This window comes from Xyrauchen texanus, chromosome 7 (assembly GCF_025860055.1).
Source record: "Xyrauchen texanus isolate HMW12.3.18 chromosome 7, RBS_HiC_50CHRs, whole genome shotgun sequence".
Taxonomy (NCBI): Eukaryota; Metazoa; Chordata; class Actinopteri; order Cypriniformes; family Catostomidae; genus Xyrauchen; species Xyrauchen texanus.
Window position 1 is genome coordinate 14,215,247 of NC_068282.1, and position 20,869 is coordinate 14,236,115.

The following is a 20,869-nucleotide window of genomic DNA, read 5'->3' on the forward strand; positions in this document are numbered from 1 at the left end:
GATACAATTTTATTTCATACCCATCTCTGTACCAAATAGACAGAGACACAAAAACAGTGTACAAAAACAAACATCAATAGAAAAGTATGCTTATATCTAATGTCCAAAAATTGATGAACGCTGTGACATAAATTGCAGAGAAACAACATTTTGTCAGAGAACAAAAGGTAGAATACCAAACATACATGTACAAATGTACACTTTTCTATGTGCATGTCTTTATCCAAAAGTGTCAATGCAACTCTGTTCGTATATGGTTAAAATAATATAGGTCCTTTTAATGACAGAATTTCCAACCCTTCGCCATTCACAATCATTACTGGGAAGGCACTTTGCAACATACAAATATCTGAGCAAAAAACAACAACAACAAAAAATTCCAGTGATGCAATAAGCCTAAACACCACACTAGACAAACAAGTTGTATAGCATTAATAATCGAGGGCTTCCCAATAACTTTGATTTTGTAAATAAATAAAAGCTGCAAATATTCAGATCAGGGTTACTGTTAGGCAGACAGTGATTGTTATTATTTTAAGAATAATTAACTCATGTTATCTGACATTAGATATATTGTACCATAGGGTGCACTGATTTTTGAGTGTACTGCTCAGTTTGCTTTGGATTTAAAAAGTTAGACTAACAAGCATATACTGTAATACAATAAAATAATTGTTTTGTATGCATTATGTAAATGGAAAGCTTCCATTATCATTAGTGACTGCCCGTAACAGCTCTGCAACATTGTACTATCCGCCTTACAAAATACATTTACAGAACACTAAACTATTAGCTTGGATGGTAAAATAAAAGGAAAGGTAACCAGTATGCACACTGCATTTAGATTAACATCCCAGGGAAACAAGGTAACACCAAAACAACACACAAATACTTGCATAATATCAAAAAGAAGCAACAGAAGTATTGATTTGAACTTAATACATATTCCTTAATAAAATTTCCATTCATTCTCCCAGGCCAAGGAAAATATCTATATACAAAGATCCCAATCTAATCTAATAACTAACTAATTGACCAAACATATGTACATATTTCTTATATATGCGTGTGAATGTTAAACATGTATAATGACAAGACTTCAAGTTCAGCAGGAATGTACTGAACCTCTTAGAAAAATTCTCTGATATATTAAAAAAAGATTACAAAGCCCTCTGTTTATATTACATTCTGGACATTAGAGAGACCACATCATTCACACGTGTACTCACACATACAGTTGTTATGCTCATTTACACACTGATGCTCTCACACTATCCTCCGGTTGGGTGCATGATTTATGAGGAAAATAGCACAATCGTAACTCTACACAAAAACTCAATATATACCTTTTTGTAAAGGAGAATTGGACACCAATATCAATAAGTTAATAAAATATATTCTTTGCTTCTTGCTATATCTTACAGTGAAACCTGAAATTGGTCCCTGTTGGACATTAAAAGCTGAAATTGTTGTGACCAAAAACAATCAGTCTCAAAACTATGATTAAAAAAAAAGAACAAAAAAAAAAAAAGAACAAAAAAGTACTATTTAAACAGCCATGATTTGGGCTTAAGTTGTGAATGATTTATACTTATTACATCATTTGCCAAAGTAAGTCACACACGAGAAGAATCTCACTAGATTTGTAGGTTACCTGTGGATAACAAACGGCTGACCATCAGTAACTTGGGTCACTATGATGCCTGATTAAGCTTTGAATTTTGTTAAAATGTTTAATCCTTGCTAATGGCATGCTTTTATACTGCAAATGCAGACATAAAATGGGGTTCAAAAGTCTCAGCCCACATCTGGGATTCGAAATCTAATTTAAATCTAAAAATAAGTTTAGGAAAAATGTTAAGAACTCTGTTGAAAAACAAAGACATATCATGACATAAATTGAACAGGAAATACTTAAGATGCTGTCCTGTTTTAAGGTCACTATTCAAATAAGAAATGTTTTGACCATGTTAACACCTTTGTACAAAAGGTCAGATTTCAATGTGTCGATGGAAGCACAAAAGATGCTCTTTAAAACATTCTCATATCATGCATGGATAACATGGATCATCAGGTTTTGCACAAAGTTGTGGTTCTAGTTAAACTTGACACTCACATTTTTAAACTGATAATATAATTGTAATGGAAAAAGAAATAAAAGTCTTGTGGACTCGAGACTTTGACCACATTTGATGTACCTACTGTGCAAGTCTGGGCATCCATCTATACGAAATTACCTCTTGTGGATTATACACATTTTTGGGGCATCAATTTATATTTTGAAGTTAATCACCCTAACCCCACCAATCTGGAAGCAGAGACATAAAAATGTTAACAAAAGCAAGGTGTTTTTGCATGATAAATCTATAAAATGAGTATTTGTCAAAGTAAAAAACAGCTGCTTCACACCAAAATGGAATCAGAACGGCATCCACAATGGTGAAGTCAAAACATTAACAAACATTATAATTGTAAGAAAAAAAGAAAAAAAAAAAAGTAGTCTACATATGGCATCAAGAATTGTTTAAACTGCAAGTTTAAAGACTAAACTTGCAGTTATCAAATGTTTGGTTGTCCAGTAAGAGCAGGGTTATAAGAAATGTCTATATCTCAAAGGCGTCATTTATCCCCTAAACCCATTCTACTGCTGCCCATCTCAGTCTCCACAAGTGAGGAGGCAAAGGCTGACTGAACAATCTGAAAGCCAAAGGATTCAAGAAGTGACATATTCTGTTGGGGGGAAAAGGGGGAGGCAAGGTCACCCAGACTGGACCCTGCCGCACTCCGTTTCTTATGAACCCGGTGATGGTGCTTGTTGAGGTAAGACTTTGTGCGGAAGGTCTGGCCGCAATCGCCGCAAGCAAACTTCTTTTCATTGTCTGTGTTTTGTTTGGATCCACCTGGCGACGTCATGGTGTCATCAGGCTGCCCGTTGAAGATGAAAGAGGTGACCTCTAGTTCTTCTCCCTCTGCTTTCTGCTCAGGCTTGAGCTCTGTTCCGTTGGGGAGGTCACCGAAAGCAGCGTCCGAACCATCAGAATCCTGGTGGGGACATTTCACAGCAATTTCCTGCCCATCTGAGGTAAACACAAAGTGGGGAGGGGATGTCAGGGTGTGAAAAGAAAGGAGACAGAGAGAGGTGAAGAGGGAAGGAGCCTCATTAATTGAGATTCACTGTAACTTGAACCCTCTTATGACCAGAACAATTCATTTTGTGAACTTGTTTCAGGTTAAAAACAGTTAAGACTAGTAATCTAATCTGAATCTATTAGGGATAGTGAAATTGAATTGTTATGTGACCTTAAAAGGGATACATTTTTATTATGGAATTTGATACACTTTGTATGTGCTTGGTTTTAAAGTATTTGGTATTACATTGCTATTTAGAGTTGTTCTTTAAAATTGTGAGATTGCAGCACCATAATGCAGACATACCTTTACTGACGCGCATAGACATACCCCACACCAAATGACACAACAACAAAAAATTATGCTCTCAATCATCTCTGAATGTTCGGTATAAAGCTAGTTGGCAAGCAATATCCTAGCTACTGACTATTGAGTAACATTTCAGAGGTGGAGCTTTAATTTCAACATTTGCATCCATACATATTTCTTTTAAAACTCTAGATGATTAGACAGGATTTTTTTTATAGACCCCTAACATATAAATGCTATTTTTGTCCCAAAGACCTAAAGAACATACAGCCAGGACATCATCTCCTTACAAGAGTGCAGATTTGATTTGAACATTTGGGGTTGCAGTGTGAAGCATTAACATTGATCAAAACTTGCTTGTTTTCCATATTATTACTTTGTAAATAATTTTTTGTTTAATTGCACAATTTGTACTATTTACAGGTATTTACATTGATTTGTTGAGCACATGCTAAAAACTGGTACTGTCTATTCAAATCATAATTTCTGAAAAAAGCTTCTGTAAATGAGTGCATGAGAGGACTTGAATGGCTTTACCTCATCTGTGCTATGCATGATTAGAATTAAATGTTTATTAACTGACTGTATAGAACAGAAAGGGTATTAAAAGAGACTTTATTTAGAGACTTTTTTTAATAACAAATGGATTGCATGGATCTCGTCTTTGGACACACCCACACACACACCCACACACACCCACACACACACCCACACACACCCACACACACCCACACACACACCCACACACACACACACACACACAGTCGTGTTTCCATGTTTTATGGGGACTTTCCATAGACATAATGGTTTTTATACTGTACAAACTTTATATTCTATCCCCTAAACCTAACCCTCACAGAAAACTTTCTGCATTTTTACATTTTCAAAAAACATAATTTAGTATGATTTATAAGCTGTTTTCCTCATGGGGACCGACAAAATGTCCCCACAAGGTCAAACATTTCGGGTTTTACTATCCTTATGGGGACATTTGGTCCCCACAAAGTGATAAATACACGCTCACACACATTGGGCCTCATTCATAAAACTTTTGTAAATGTACGAGTACATTCTGAGTAAATATACTAAGAATTCATGCATAAAATTGACCTCCCTGAAAATTTTCCACCAGATTCACAAATGCTTCGTAATCCCCGGATTTGATAGCAAAGCGTACGTATTCTAGTGAATTCAAAACATTCGTGAACGGGGACATGTGCACGTTCAATGACAATAATCATAATCCACGCCCATGAAACGGCAATTAAGGAAGGCACCAGACTCTCAAGTAAATGCTGTTAACATCTACAGTACGTGGAACAGAAATGAAAACGTTTTTATGAGCATTTAAATCGTAACATTTGGATTTAGCAAGCACAATAGCGTCTCAGAGAAATTACTGTCATTGCATGTTTTTGTTTTCATCAGATGCTTTTTTTTGTGGATCAAATGGTTGAAGTTAATACAAATTTTACATGAGTGTAAAAAAATGTCAGTTCACACCGGGAGGAGGATGTCCCCCACCATTAACCTCTGGTTCAGTTTGCAGCACATTGCCAGAATCATTTGAGAAACGTCTGAGGTAAATCATGATGGTAGTAACCAGTGATATACTTGTAACTAGAAAAATCTTCAGAAAAATTAATAGGATGCCTGAATAAGATCTTTGATCGAAATGCTGTAAGAAATTAGAGATTTGCAAGCAATATGACATTGTGTGGGCTTTTTCTATCCCCCCCCCATCATCATCATTGTATTTTGTAAGCACCTGCCGACGATGTGTTCATTTATGGGTTAAACTGCATTACCATTGACCATACGTTATCAACTGAACGCGATTTACTGATGCCTATACTAAATTATGAAACCTAAATTATATAGCTCATATCAAATAATAATAAAAACTTAAAAAAACAAAACAAAAAAAACCTGTACAACCTGTCACATTAGAGGGCAATAATTTTTCTGAGAACAAAAACAAACTGCATCTTTCCATGAACCTATCACACTATGTCAAGTACTTCTATTGGAAAAAAGATAAGCAGTTGGGGAAAAATGCTTAAAATAAATGCAATTAGCAAAGACTATTCTAATCGTATAGATAATATTTGATATTATTATATAATATAGATTTTTTTCTTCCTTTTTTTTAAATAATTTATGTTATTTTTGAAAGTAATATTTTCATTACTTATTTAACTTTGGTCAATATGTAGTCATGGCACTATGCCTGAGAGAATCCCAACACATTCAGATGTCTTACGCATGATTTACACGTGGTCAGAAGCAAGTGTAAATTTTGTTTGTACCAACTAACATTTTGAAAATAATAAAACTTTCATGAATCTGTGAATTTACGTCAGGACATCTTTACGAACAATTTACACAAAAACGCGTTCTGCTCATGTTTCATGAATGAGGCCCATTACACGGAACAACTTTACCTCTCAACACGCAGTGAAAGGATCTCGCTGATGTATAACCACAACTGTACTAATGACCAACTTTGGTTGGATTATTAGCTACTTCTAAACAGATGCTATTATACACCAGTTGCAGATATTTCTGACTCCTGACTCATAAGCTATCACATCCAACATCCTCAGTACTTTGGCTCACCCCATTCCCACCCTCCATACCGCCCGTACTGACCTGTAAGAGGCCCATGAAGCGGAAACCCTGGTGCTCCAGAAGAGCGGCACTCCCAGAAATAGGGAGTTGGACCTGGCTTTCCCAGGAGCAGCTCAGGCTGCAGGCCCAGGGCAGGAGGGACAGGCTGGGGTAGAACTGGCCCAGATAGCCCCCGAAAAGACCCCTCTGTATCGGGAAAGGTAACCAGGAGCCGACGACTGGTGCAGAGCTCTACACCGCACCAGCAATGAAGTATTAAGTGATATGGATAGAGGAAGACAGAGGCCAAAGGGGGACAGTTCGCAGTCAATACAGTCAGATAACCATTAGCTTCACATCAGTTCAGAAACCACCAGAAATAATGGATAAAAAAAAAATAATTGTCTTTGCAAAGAGAAAATTACAGAAAAACAAGTTTTAATGAATGAATCTTTTTCTGTCATTACATGCCAAGCCAGCAACTTGAGTGATGCTGTAATGAGAATTCTGTACTGATGTAAAGGTAATGATGCCTTTCTGATGCATTTCTTTTCTTCTATGAACTGCCAAATCCTTAAACCAAAATCAGATCTCAAGAAATATACCTATAGAGAATCTTGCATTATAGTATTATAAAATTGTTAATCAAATATACACAATTATGAAAATTCTGTCATCATTTACTCAACCTTGTGATGTTACAAACCCCTTTGACTTGGTTTCTTTCATGGAACATAAAGGTGTAAGGCATAATGTAAGACTCAGTCAACCTTTACTTTCATTGCATCTTTGTGACTGAGGCTAACATTCTGCTTACATCTCCTTTTGTGAACCACAGAAGAAAAACAATCATAACGAATTGTAACAAAAGGAGGGCGAGTAAATAATGACAAAATTATCATTTTTGGGTGAACTATCCTTAATTTCCTCCCTAATTAATCATTTGCATCATCTATTGCCAGCTTGGGGGAAAATAAATAAATAAAACGCTGAGAGTCTGCAAACTTATAACTTACTTGGCATCTATAATCAATTACTGCGGAATCAAGGAAAGATTCTAAGAAACTTAGTCCTTTAAAAAAATGCTAATATTCCCAACCACAAGCTGCTGGATATTATGGCAATAATTGTTTGAAAAAGGTCCATTAAATCAATGTACAAAATACATGTGCACTTATTTGTTGACATGTATGGATGAAGGTTGATCAATTAATGCTTGTTAAGCCAGCCCATGATGGAGATGATTGTAAGCAACAAACAGATGGGACATGTGGCCATGCTAAATCAGTCAACAGCAATGTAGCGACTAGCATTCAACAGCAGACAAAGCTGATTGATAGGGCTGCAGCCTGCAACTATTATTTAATTCAGCTCCTTATTAAACTATGAAATCTCTAAATTCAATTTATGCCAAAAAAAAAAAACTCTTTTTATCATCAGTCAACTGTTGTCTCTTGTGGCTTAAGAACTTTTTAACATTTACGCCTCTCATCTGCCATTATCAAAGTCCTACCATTTCTTCAGGAGTTGTCTATGTATGCAATATTCGATCACCCCATCTGACATATTAGCATTAATCATACTATAGAATCTTTTTAATTTTCCATGTGCACCTTGAATGACAGCATTGGAATCCTCTTTGAAGGGATAGTTCATCCAAATACTTTTTCACCCCCATGTTGCTCCAAAATCCCAATGACTTTCTTTTTTCTGTGGAACGAAAATTCCTTCAGGAAAGAATTGTTGCGATAAATGAAATAAGACTCTAGAACTACATAAGCTCAGCGCTACAATCTGTGTTTGCGGGTGAGATTTTATGCAAGCAGATGCAGAATCTGATAAGCAGCAGTGGAAAAAGACAGCAAGTGAGCGAGCAACAATAGACGCTGTGGAGAGAGGCTTGCTTGCCTTCCACTGAGCACTGACGTCCTAAGTGGTAGGGGGTGCAGTTGTGCATCTGTGGTCTGTTGGCTCGTGGCTCAGGGAACTGATGTGCTGCAGAGGAAGGGAGCATTGTCGAGCTGTGGTGCGTTTTTACGTGCACCTTTAAGTAGGATGCAGTAGAAAAACCTGAGCCCATTGGAGGAACAAGTAGGGGGAAAAACAGAACACCACGTAGTCTTATTAATCGGAAAATGTTCTTATTGTCTTGAAGATAAAAGAAAAAGAGTGCATTGTATTCCTACTATTTTAAAATTTCCTTTTGAGCCACAAACAAACAATTCTGTCATAATTTACTCATCCTCATGTTGTCCCAAACCCTATGATTACCAATATTCCACTGAACACAAAAGGAGATATTAGGTATCATGGTAGGGACTGAAAGACTAGCATTCCCTTTCATTTTATGATAGAAGGATGCAATGAAAGTGACTGAGGTTATATTGTATATCAGTACTATACAATCGGAGTATGTGAGCGGAACAGAGTTGCATGATTCAGCCTGGAGCTAAGAAATTATTTATTTATGTATTTAAATTGGAGCCTCATTGTTTTCTATTACTCCAAGAGCACTCCACAAATGTTCCATCATGAGCACAACACCTGTTAACAGCCCATAACGCAGCAAGAATTTACCATGTTTTAAGGAGACAGAGCTAAACGCGTTTGCCGTGAATGAAAGACGGAACTGCTGATATTATCAGAAGGAATTTGATGAAAAACTTCAAATATCATAATAATAATAATGATATAGAAGAAAGCAAGTGAGCGATTGCCACAATCATTTGTTGTAGAAACTTAAAGGGATAGTTCACCCCAAATTTATAATTCTCTCATTATTTACTCACACTCATGCCATCCCAGATGTGTATGTCTTTCTTCTGCTGAACACAAATGAAGATTTTTTTAGAAGAATGTCTCAGCTGTGTAGGTCCATTAAATCTTAGTGAATAGTCAAAGAACTTTGAATGTCCAAAAAGCATATAAAGGCAGCGTAAAAGTAACCCATACAACTCCAGTGGTTAAATTCATATCTTCAGAAGCAATGTGATAGGTGTGGATCAGAAAAAGATCAATACTGAAGTCCTTTTCTTCCAAATTCTCCTCCCTGCCCAGTAGGTGGCGATATGCACAAAGAATGTGAATCACCAAAAACAAAAGAACAATTGTGTAAGTGGAGATTTACTGTTAAAAAAAATTAATAATAATATTTATAATATTAAATATTTTAACACTGGAGCTGTGTGGATAAATGTTATGCGGCTTTTATATGTTTTTTGGACCTTCAAAGTTTTGGTCACCACTCACTTTAATTGTATGGACCTAGAGAGCAGAGATTTTCTTCTAAAAATGTGTGTTCAGCAGAAGAATGAAAGTCACACATCTGGGATGGCATGAAGGTGATTTTATGATTTTGGCTGAACTATCCCTCTAAAAGGCATGTTTACAGAAAACACGATAATTTCCATTCACATGTTCACAAATCTAAAAGGTCAATAATACATCTCTCTCCCTCTCTCTCCTATTAAATATTTAGAATAATCATATTATCATTCTAATCTAATGTATCGGCATCTCTTGAGCTAAGTGATTATAGAATGCTTTGAAGTCGAAGGGGGAATTGTTGCCACTCCACTCACATACTCTGCTAGCAATCTGCCTAACATCATCTTTTGTGTTCCAAGGAAGTCATACAGGTTGGAACAGCATCAGGGTGAGTAAACGTTGACTGAATGGGTAAACAAGCCTTTTTCCCCCCCTCGCTCAGTTTTCTGCATTTATCAAAATGCTAATCAGAAACTCTTTAGCTAAAGTCTATAAAATGATCATAGTGTTAAATGTGTTTAGGCCTGAATTATGTCACCATCAATTTGTAATAAATGACTGGTGTTAAATACACTTGTCTTGTTGTAAACTGCATTTGTAATATCATGACTCTCTTCATTTTCAATTGTATGCAGAATATCCATACTTTAAGTAGCCAATACCCTTTATTTTTGTCACACACTGACAACCACACTTCACGGCTCGCACCACGGGCGAAAGCAATGCCAAAGAGAGTAACAACGCTTTTAAAATGAATGAATTCAAGTCACTTCCTTCAAAATCAATTAGTGGCTGGGAAAGGAAATCATGTACAAGCATTAGCACAACCAAAAACACAACCAACAATGATTTGCTAGAGACATGGACTAAAAGCCACATTCATTTTAATATCATGGAGTACTCAATTATGATTGGTCAATGGTGCCAAAAAACAGATTCTATATTCCTCAATAAAATGCATCAAAAACATGGAAAGAACATAATGAAAAAGTTATGCCAAATAAGGTAAATAAATGCCTTAATAGCATGAAATATATTCATTTCATTCATTGACAGCTGAATGCTTAAAGGTCCATGCAGTTAACCAGTAAAAGTGTATGTTTGTATAACAGTGGCGCCTACTGTACAGGGGTTGAAATTGTTTTTCATTTTATTAATTTCGTTGTCGGTGTGGATAGACCTTTCTTCGGGAGTTTGTCTCGCAAATTCGTCACAGATTTGGTGTGAACAGCTCTTAAGTCATATCAGACCGGTTATCTGGGTATTGAGAGTAATCTTTCCTTCTTGTAAAACTCAGCGATCTATACAAGTAAACTAAGAAAATAATTTCAACAAATATCAATGCTTCATGCCCATTTATTTATTTATTTGGCAAGTAGTCTTGTAATAAGCTGGATAATGAACAGTCAAACTTTTTGAGCAGTAATTTTTTGCCAAATAAACACCAACAGAACTCCAACACAAACCGGAGGTGGAATTCAGCAGTTTAATGCAAATCGATATGTCCATTTATTTGTTTAATAGACATGTAATAAGCGGGATAATGTACCAATAATATCAGCCAGTTGTCATCGCATCCAACCCCTTCTACTTCATGTTGGGGTCCAGATCACCTTGTCTGTGTTAGTTTTACAATAACAACCGGATGACCCTTACTCATTACACAGCGGCCTGGAATACTCAATTCTGATTGGTCAATGGTGCCATCTAGTGGTCTGTTATTGCTCTGTAAGCACCACAGCTCCACATATCAGACCACTCATACAGGTCCTTTCCAGCTGTCTCAATTGCTTCTTTGATCACTGTGCGATCACTTCAAATATGGCAATAAAATATTTTCAACTCAAAGCAATTTTTCATGTCATTTATTTGTTTGTTTATTTGGCAAGTAGTCTTGTAATAGCCTGGATATTGAGGCGGCAGATGGTCATTTTCGCAAAATAAACACCAACTGAAAACTTAGATGCAAATCGGAGGTTGACTTCAGCTGTTCAGCAATTTCTTTCTTCTCGAATGACAATTTCAAAGAAAAACAACATTTTATGTCCATGTATTTATTTGGTTAGTAGTCGTGTAATAAACGGGATAATGTACAGTCAGCGGTTGTCATCGCAAAATAAACCCCTTGAGGTTGATGCAAATCCCCTCTGCTTCGCATCTGTGTCCTGATCACCCTGCCTGGGTTTATTGAACGATAACAACCAACTAACTGTATATGATCCCTTACTTATTAAGAAATCAGTGCCAACAATGACATATATCATTAGCTTAGTACCATTTTAACCCATACAAAAGAGTTCAATTTTTGGAGTATGGACAAGTTCCCTTTTGTGTGTAAGTGACTTTATAAATAATTTTCAATGTATGTTTGACCAGTACCTTTGTTGCATATTCCACAATAGTTATGAGGTCCTTCACTGTGTTTTTTCAAGTGGTCAGTCATGTAAGCTGCACGGAGGAATTTCCCACACACATGACATGGTATCTTATCTTCGTGGCATGCCAGGTGTGATCTCAGACGATCTCGTGTTGCAAAGGATGCATTGCAAATCTGTGAAAAGCCAAAGTATACCTTATTAGAATTTACAAGAGAGCATTTTGGGAGAGTGTCACCTCAAGCCATGTAATCACTACAATGGTTAAAAACTCTGTTTTCCATTTCCTAACGTCATCATTTTCCAAAGTAAGTGGTACTACAGATTGTTCCGAAAGTCTACATTTTTGGCGTAGAAAATAGGGTTGTAGCGGTATATGGGTTTCACGGTATGAAAATTGACAATTAAAATGTTTCACTATGTACAGTGGATATAAAAAGTCTACAAAGCCCTGTTAAAAAGACAGATACTGTACCCAAGTATGTGAACGCAAATTCTTTTAGCTATGCAAGCTTGTCGTTGAGTTCCAAAATTGTCTAACTAAAATTCATAACCAGGGCCTGAAATTCATTTGTGAAAATGGGGGAGGGGGTTTCCCCTTATAAGGCTCATATGAGGGGGATTTTTGCATTTGTAACACTAAAAGACTTGACATTTTTACAACAATCTCATCTAAAATAAGGAGAGCTACTTTTCTCAATTCTTACCTCTAGTTTTATTCAGATGGAATGTTGTTTTTAAATACACAGCTTACATTATGGTCCTTTTCTGCAGTCACTTGTTTCCCACAAGACATGAAGCAATCATGTGCTAAATTACATATATGTTGTTGTTTTTAGCAGATACCTTTAACAAACAACAGGTAGTTAAAGGGCAGTTCGCACAAAAATTAAATTTCTGTTTTAACTCGCCCATACCCTCAAGGCAGTATGAATTTCTCTCTTCCATGGAACTCAATGAGAGGTGATAATCAGAATGTTAGTCACACATTAGTGGCATCTTTAATTCCATTCAATTAAAAGGAATGGCAACTGAAACTAATATTCTTGCTAACATATCTTTTTGAGTTGTATGGAAGAGAAAATGTCATACAGGTTTGAAACAACACAAAGGTGAGAAAGTGATGACAGAATTTTCATTTTGAGTGAACTTTCCCTTTAAGTGTGCAAGTCAATACTCACCAGATACATAAAAAAAGGCTGATTAATGATGGCAAAATGCATTGAAAACGTTAAATGAAATCCTGAGAGAGAACTTATATAATATGCATATTATCTATATTAAAAGTAGGGCTGTCAATCGATTCAAATTTGTAATCAAATTAATTACATGGTGTCCCGATTAATCGCATATACAAATATTTGCTGAGAAAGCCCCTCATATAACAATAATTCAATATATAATGATTATACATATTTATATCAAAATATAATTATACATAGTTATCTTTAAAAATTATATATATATTATTTGTTTGTTAAAATGCATTACATTCTTAATCATTGGTAAGACGATACAAAAAGCAGCTTTAGAATACAATGTATTGTTTACTACCATATTATTGATCATAAGTCAATCATTGGCATACAGTTCACAGCAATCCATTTCACAAGTGAATTCGTAAATCAGTTGGAGATTTATTATGAGGGCTTGTTTAAGGACCCATCAATTTACACCTGCGTCAGACATTTAATTTTTTTTAGAAACAAGCCAGGGGTATACATAGACCACAATACTACAGATATATATTACAACAATGCCAAGACATTGTATTCATTACATAGTGCAATGGTTTTCAATGCTTTGGAGTTGTTGGAGGTACAAAGAGTATTTAAATAATATTTTAAGCCTTTACAAAAAAGTGCAAATAGCGGCTTTAGAGACATAAATTTACACTTATTTATAAAAAAAACTTGGCAAGAAAAATAAACAGATTAATCAGAAAATATTAACTTAAGTTATCAAAACTGTGAAAACCAAATAAAACGTCTTTATAAAGCAAAGAAAAACTAGTTAAAATAGAGGTACGTTCAAACAAACAAAATTTTCCCCAAAATACTACAGCGTGGACACATTCCCAAAAAAGGTGAGGGGCAGATTCATCTACAGCATTACAGAAGGAGCAAAGTGGCTCTATTTCAGGGAGCATGTTGCTTAAATAACGATTGACTGGGTAAAAACGGTGTAACAGTTTAAAGGACACCTCCTTAACCTTGTTGGTAATTAAATATTTGTGAGGTAAAGACCATCCGACCTGCGTCAGACATGCTTGTGTCGCATCTTGGGTGTGTTGCATCATAAAAGTAAAATGTTTAGGTCACTGTGTCAAGTTAAATATAGTTTAATACTCAATATTTAAACACATCTTGAGATCCCTGGGTTCCCATTTGCTCTCCTTCAAGTGTTTTGAATGCAAGAACGTAACGCACGTTTGTGTTGTGTGTCCGCTGAAGAGTTGTAAATGTTTTGTTCACTGGAATAAACAGGTGGTACTACAAGCCTGCATTTCTCAGGAAAGCAATGCGATTAAATGCGTTAGTTTTTTTAAAACGACAGCCCTAATTAAAAGCATCCCCAGGTCTTTTTAGGGCCTAGGGACCTTATTCCACCTCCCTTTTCTCATCCATTGGAGTTATGCCCACCACTCCTTTAGTATTCTGCAAACTTAAACCTTTCTCTTATAAATTGCCTAACATTAAAAAAATTCAATAATTGCAAAATAAATAAATAGTTCAAATACCAAAAGTGTATATGGTTTTTAATGACCGTAGATATGTAATTGTGTAACAATATATATTTTCACCTCTATAAATCATATTTTCCATGCTGAAACTACTATATCATGTTGATTTTCTGCGCAATGGTAGAGAATTATCAGTTTGCCATATGAGTGTACAAATACATTTTATACTTGTTATTTGTTACTCAAGGGGACACAATTGTTTCAGTGTTTGACTTGATTTACATTTGACATTGCTGCTTGACAAAGAAGAAACATGGAAATAAACTACAGCAAGTACAACACATGAACAGTATGATATGGCTATTGACATTTGGGTGTACTACTACCATTATGTAAGTTGTGCATCTATTAAGACTCAAAATGTGCCTGACAAAATACATATGTGTAACTTCTGTGTTAAGTGTAGCTCAATATGTGTTTGTGTCTCGTTATATTTATGAATATATAAATAAATAATAAATAATATATACACACACTCACATAATAATGGTCTCATAAAATTTCTGTGTGGAAGTAATGAATCCCATTCTACCATTTGTTGCATCATCTCCTTCATATATGAAAACTAAAACACTAAAATACAACAGAATATATTCTATTCTATTATTTTCTAATTGTCCTAAAAATGCTTTGAAAAACGTACACTATATGGGTGTTTTGTATATCCATTTGTGATAGATATTAGTGTCGGATCACTAAAGACCCGAGACCTTGCATTTAAGGGTTAAAGATATATAATCATATATCTTCATATTATGTATATTATTCATATTATTTCAGAATTTTTAGTACTACAAATTTGATATATTCCCCACCCTTTTGAACCATGTAAACTGTCGTGCTCGCGCACACACTCGATAGGCAACGACCAAAACAATGACGTAACATACAGAGACAATATGATTCACCACATCATGCTGAAAGATGAGGTAGCATAATTAAAATGACACAGTTATGATTGTTTTACTACAAACTTTGAGACTGTATATTATATTTGACTCTCCAGTGCTGGGGAGGGCTAAAACAGAGTGTGGATATAGATCAGACTATGCGAGACTATAGTTTGAAGTAATCACTTTTCTTTGCATGATACATTGACTGCATTTATACGATAGCCTATGTCAGCTATTAGCTAGCTAGTCAGTATTTATCAATAGCTGTTAGCTAAATTGGGTGGATGATGACAGTAGCTGTTTTTAAAATAGACTGTACATTAACAATATGTTGAGACAATTCAGTATTGATGTGATTCCATCACAACTGTCATTTTGATATTTCGATGCGCTATTGATTTCTAATATAGAATGTATATATTTTCTGTAAAACCAAGTTACGTTACACTAATGAATGGGTCTTTTTGCATTATCTTGGACACTGTCTAGCATTAATTAATGTGTTATGCCAGGGCAGAGGGCGGGGCCGGGTCGTGATCCTACACACCCGGTCCCGTATTAGGCTAATCAAGCCTCCCGAGAGGGACAAAGGTCGACTGCAGAGGATCGTGCGTGAGAGAGATCGTTAAGGACATGAACGTCATATGTGTGTTTGTCTTTTGTTTGAGTTTAAAATTAAACTATTATTTGTATCGTCAAGACGGTTCTCGCCGCCTCCTTCCCATTGAATCCTTTAGAGTGTTATTGTAGTTTAGCTGAAATTACACAAATCAATCCTTATGTCACTATATTTCACATGCTTTGTAGTTATGTTAGATTACCTGTCCTATAAGAACAACGCCTATTCAGGGTCAGTTTTGATCCCCAAAACCGAACGAAGTTCCCTCCAGTAATCAAATGCCCTGCTGATGTTCACTCAAGTTTTTCGCTCGACCACGATCACGTTACCGCTTAGCCAGACGAGATTCAGTAAATAAATGTAGTTTGTTTTGCAGTTTTTTGTCGCTGTTGAATAGCAGATGAAAAGCGATTACGGAGGCAAGGCTCTTGGGAGTGCACATAAATGTCACATCCTTTGGATTTTCCCCGAAAAAGCGACCCGCTTCTTTCGAATGAAAATCGGTTTACAGGCTTTAATTGGCAACCTAGTAAGTCTGGGAAGGACTAATTTTTTAAGTTGCGTTACAAGCCGTTTACACATTGGCAAAAAAGAGCTAATATTACCTGAAACTTTTAACATATTGCACCTTTAAGGAACATTTAATAAAATTGTCACGACCCCTTTAAGGAATAATTTACTGAAAAATAGGTCATCATTTACAAACCTTGACAGTGGTCACTATGCTTTCAATGTAAGGAAAATAAATGTGTAAACATTCTTGAAATATCTTTTGTTTTCCATTGAGGAAATAAACTCATTCAGGTTTGAAAAGACACATGGATGTGTAAATGATGAGTTTTCATTTTTGTGTGAACTATGACTTTAAAACCTTACAATTGAGGTGGAATAGAGACTATCATTTAAATGTGACCGGCGAAGTTCATTCAGTGTTTCTTACCTGACACTTATGAGGTCTCTCTGTAGTATGCACCTGTTTAATATGTCCATTCAGATGGTCTGGCCTAAAAAAACAACACACAACAAACATGAATGAGTGTTTTTACTCTATACATGCATAAAACAGTCGTGGTGTACTAGTGTGAAGATAATTCAACCGTACTTACCTAGAGAAACCTTTCCCGCAACTTTGACAGACATACGGTTTCCCCACCGAGCCGTCGTGAGACCGTACATGATACGACATCCTGTCCTTGCGTTTGAATCGCAGCCCGCACACAGGACACGCATACGGCTTCTCGCCCGAATGTGACAGCTTGTGTCGGTTCAGGTGGTAGACGTCTCGGAAAACTTTGCCGCACAGATCACACGCGACGTGCCGCCTCGTTCTCTCACGCTTACGGGTTTCCGTTGGCAGTCCGTTTTCCTGGAATCTCGCCTGGGAATGAGAGTTCATCGTCGGCCCGTCCATAACAACCAAATCCGCACCGCTCCTAACGGAACCATGTTGCGCCTCGTGGTTTCTTAACTGGATGACATCGGGGAACATCTTAGCACAGACCCCGCACGAGAAAAGGCCTTCGTCTTCATTTTGAGCAGCGTTATTGTAGGTGGCCTCTTTTTTAGGTCTTCCTCTGCCTCTTTTGGAGCTTGGTGATTCCTCTGTGTTCAAGTGAAACTCTATAGGGGAACCCGTTAACCGAACAGCCGTTTGCTGAGTCGGATCAGCGCTGTCACTGTCATTGTTGTTGGTAAACACCACGCCGTTGGGCACGCTCCCGTTTGACATGTCCACGGGCAAGGGGTATGACAGCTGTTCCGTGGTCCCAGCGCTCCTAAACATACTGTGCTCTCCTTCCAGAGCGGGAGGCACGACGATCTGCACGTTGGATTGTTTGATGACTTCCTGACAGATCTCGATGACCGATCGCATCAAGAGAAACTTAGCCGCCGTCATGAGCTCCGGGAAACACTCCAGGCGCACCACGATCTTGGAGGTGTACGCGAAGTCCAGGATGTCGCGAAAAACTTTGGAGCTGATCGTGTGCATCTCCAGCTCCTTGCTTTCGCCGTCGCCTTCAGTCTGACAACTGAAGACCGACTCAAAATACTCGCTGCACGCCGCCAACACCGCCTTATGGGCAGGGAAACTCTCCTCTCCGACGCGCAAGATAACATCGCAAAACCTGCCTCCATCTTTTCTCTGGCCGTTGAGGTTGTGTAGCATCTCGGCGCTGTGTTTGCTCACCTGGTACGTGTAGGAGGAATTCCACGGCTGTTCTGTCCTCTCCATGCCGCCGTCATTCAACAACCGAGCCTAAAAATGCATAAGATAGAAGAGGTAGACGAACGCAAACGGATGACAATAAATATAAGCACTCAGCAACGACCACAACTCCTCGCCTGTTTAGCATCTAACATGTTAGCAGGGGGAAAATGGCAGCCCCCCAGTTTCCTGTGAACTTTGACCTTTGGTTGGGGGAGGGGGATAGGCAATATTTTCTATTTTCTTTGTTTTGTTTACGGTTTATCGAAGTATTCCAATTAGGCGCGAGTCCGCGAAGGGCTGAAATCGCATTTAAACTCTGAAATGGAAGTTTGTTGGATGAATGGGGCTCGTCTTTCTGGTTTTCAAGCGTTATGAATTCACATCCTTGTTTTCCAGTGAGCCCCTCCCCCAAATGTACGCCACAGACCCTGAACGCATGACAGTAGACTGTCCCTCTCTTTCATAGACTGTAACAACTCAAACATACATGGTAAACATGAGAGAAATTCAGGCGAACAAGGAAAACTCTCTTTAAATGACACTGCTGTAACATACCCTTCAGTCCAGACAGCTCTGAAAGTCTAGCCTGTAGTAACAGGTAAGTAACGACTGCGTGGGAGATGTACATATCAAGCACAAAGACACAATAGAGGGGTCGGATAATTTTTGGCTCCCCCTTTTGTTTGCTTTAGCGAAGGAAAATCCACAGTATATTAGAATTATTGCCTCTCAAAAAAGTAAACCCATTAATTTATTATTTTTGTGTGGGAGGGGAATTTACAGACCAAATGCTATGTAAATCTGTGAACATTTAATTATTGCATGTACTGTAGAATAATGGCTTCAGAATATATTTTATTGCAGTAATATAAAACAATGGGCCTTATTCATAAAACAGGAGCAGAACAATTTGAAACAAAAGCAGAAAACAGTCCCATTTAAAGAGATAGTTCACCCAAAAATGTCTTTCTTCTGCTAAACTCAAACGAATATTTTAAATGTATGCCTTTAAAAATGTAGAAACACATTCACTTGGATTGTAAACTCCAAAAAGCACATAAAGGTAATCCAAAAGACTCCAGTGGTTAAATCAATTGCATACGTCAAAAACTGCGTACTGTCACAGCATGCACTGTTTTTGATGAAGGACGCACTTCTCAGCTGGTAAAACAGTATGTTCTTTAAGGTATGCATGCGAGTAGTATGAATAGATTTAGGACATACTTCATCCGGGTACATGGGCATTGTCTCGTGACCCGAATATATGACATAAGAACAACAACCATGAAAACTGTCTGCTCTGGTTTAGTTAAACAAACACCATCTAAGCACAAAGAATAATTATCTTGGTATATATAGCACTTACAGTTGCGAATAGCCATTCGACTCACAATTCACCACTGCTCTTTCAAATCCAGCTTTTTGAAGATCCCAAGGGATTATGGGATCGTAAAGTGTCCAGTCGATCCGCACTTCAGTATCTCACCGGAAATAGTAGGTCATCCGGCTATTTCTCAGATACTGCTTCATGAATACTGTGGATTTGGACATACTACTTGGATACTGTATAGTAGAAGTATGAATATTCGGACACAGCGTATATTTTCAAAGCGATTTGATAAGAGTGGGTGAAAAACAGATCAACTTTTAAGTCCTTTTTTACTATAAATTATATTATAAATGCTTCCCTACCCAGTAGATGGCGATATCCACAAAGAATGCAAATTGCCAGAAAACAAAAGAAAAATTTGAAAGTTATAGTGGAGATTTATAGTAAATTAAAAGGATTTAAATGTTGATCTGTTTCTCACCCACACCTATCATATAACATGAAGATATGGCGTTAAGCACTGGAGTCATATGGATTACTTAATAATAATTCCTTACATTTATGTAGCGCTTTTATGGGCACTCAAAATGCTTTACAGAGTATAGGGGAATCTCCTCAACCACAACCAGTGCATTATTTTGACTGACTTTGAGCTTCAAAATGTTGGTACCCATTCATTTGGCTTGTGAAGACCTAGAGAGCTGAAAAGTTCCTAAAAATCTTAGTTTGTGTTCAGCAGAAGATAAAGTTAAACACATCTGGGATGACATAAGGCTGAGTAAATGATGAGAATTTTCATTTTTGGATGAACTATCCCTTGAAGTCTTTACATAAGATTTTACATAAGAACTGTTTACAAACAATGTACGTACAAATTTGTTCTACACATGTTTCATGAGCAAGGCTCAATAAATGGGCAAGTAAAAAATGTGGCCATGGGACAGAGTATTAAAGTATGACAAAAATAATATGGCTGAGATTTGCATGGTTAAATGTTATTTATAGAGGAATTGACCACAGCAGAATGAGGACATGCTTAGAAATAAATTAAAAATAATTTTTGGGGTCTTTACTGCCAAAAAGTGCTTCCGAAAGTGTAATTTACTAACCTCAAAAAATAACTCACTTTTCCAATTAACCTCCCTCACTTTCCTCAAGTTATTGCCATTATAACTACTATACTACATCCATATGCAGATGTGTGGCAAAGTAACAAGATGTACGGATTACACAGGATGTGAATGAACTATGGCATGATAGCCAAGGACACTAGAAAATCCATATCTATTAACTGCATGAGGAATTTCTCAACCATTTGAAACCTGTGCCCTTCCAAAGCAGATTTAAAATTCCCAAAATGAATGAATCAGAATATGAATTCCATG

At 36.9% G+C, this 20,869-nt stretch overlaps 1 protein-coding gene across 2 annotated transcripts; it reads right to left on the reverse strand.

Annotated features, from left to right (window-relative positions):
- On the reverse strand, positions 1–18,573 carry LOC127646177 (POZ-, AT hook-, and zinc finger-containing protein 1-like). Of its 2 annotated transcripts, XM_052129665.1 has the most exons (6): positions 17,052–18,573; positions 16,886–16,949; positions 11,695–11,866; positions 7,957–8,118; positions 6,091–6,300; positions 1–3,077 (listed from the first exon to the last, which is right to left on the reverse strand). In XM_052129665.1, the coding sequence occupies exons 1-6, from the start codon at positions 18,176–18,178 to the stop codon at positions 2,620–2,622; spliced, it is 2,193 nt and encodes a 730-aa protein (XP_051985625.1). In that variant the 5' UTR covers positions 18,179–18,573; the 3' UTR covers positions 1–2,619. The 2 variants fall into 2 exon arrangements, with proteins under 2 accessions (XP_051985625.1, XP_051985626.1); XM_052129666.1 differs by lacking the exons at positions 6,091–6,300; positions 7,957–8,118.
- Between the last annotated feature and the right edge of the window lie 2,296 nt (positions 18,574–20,869).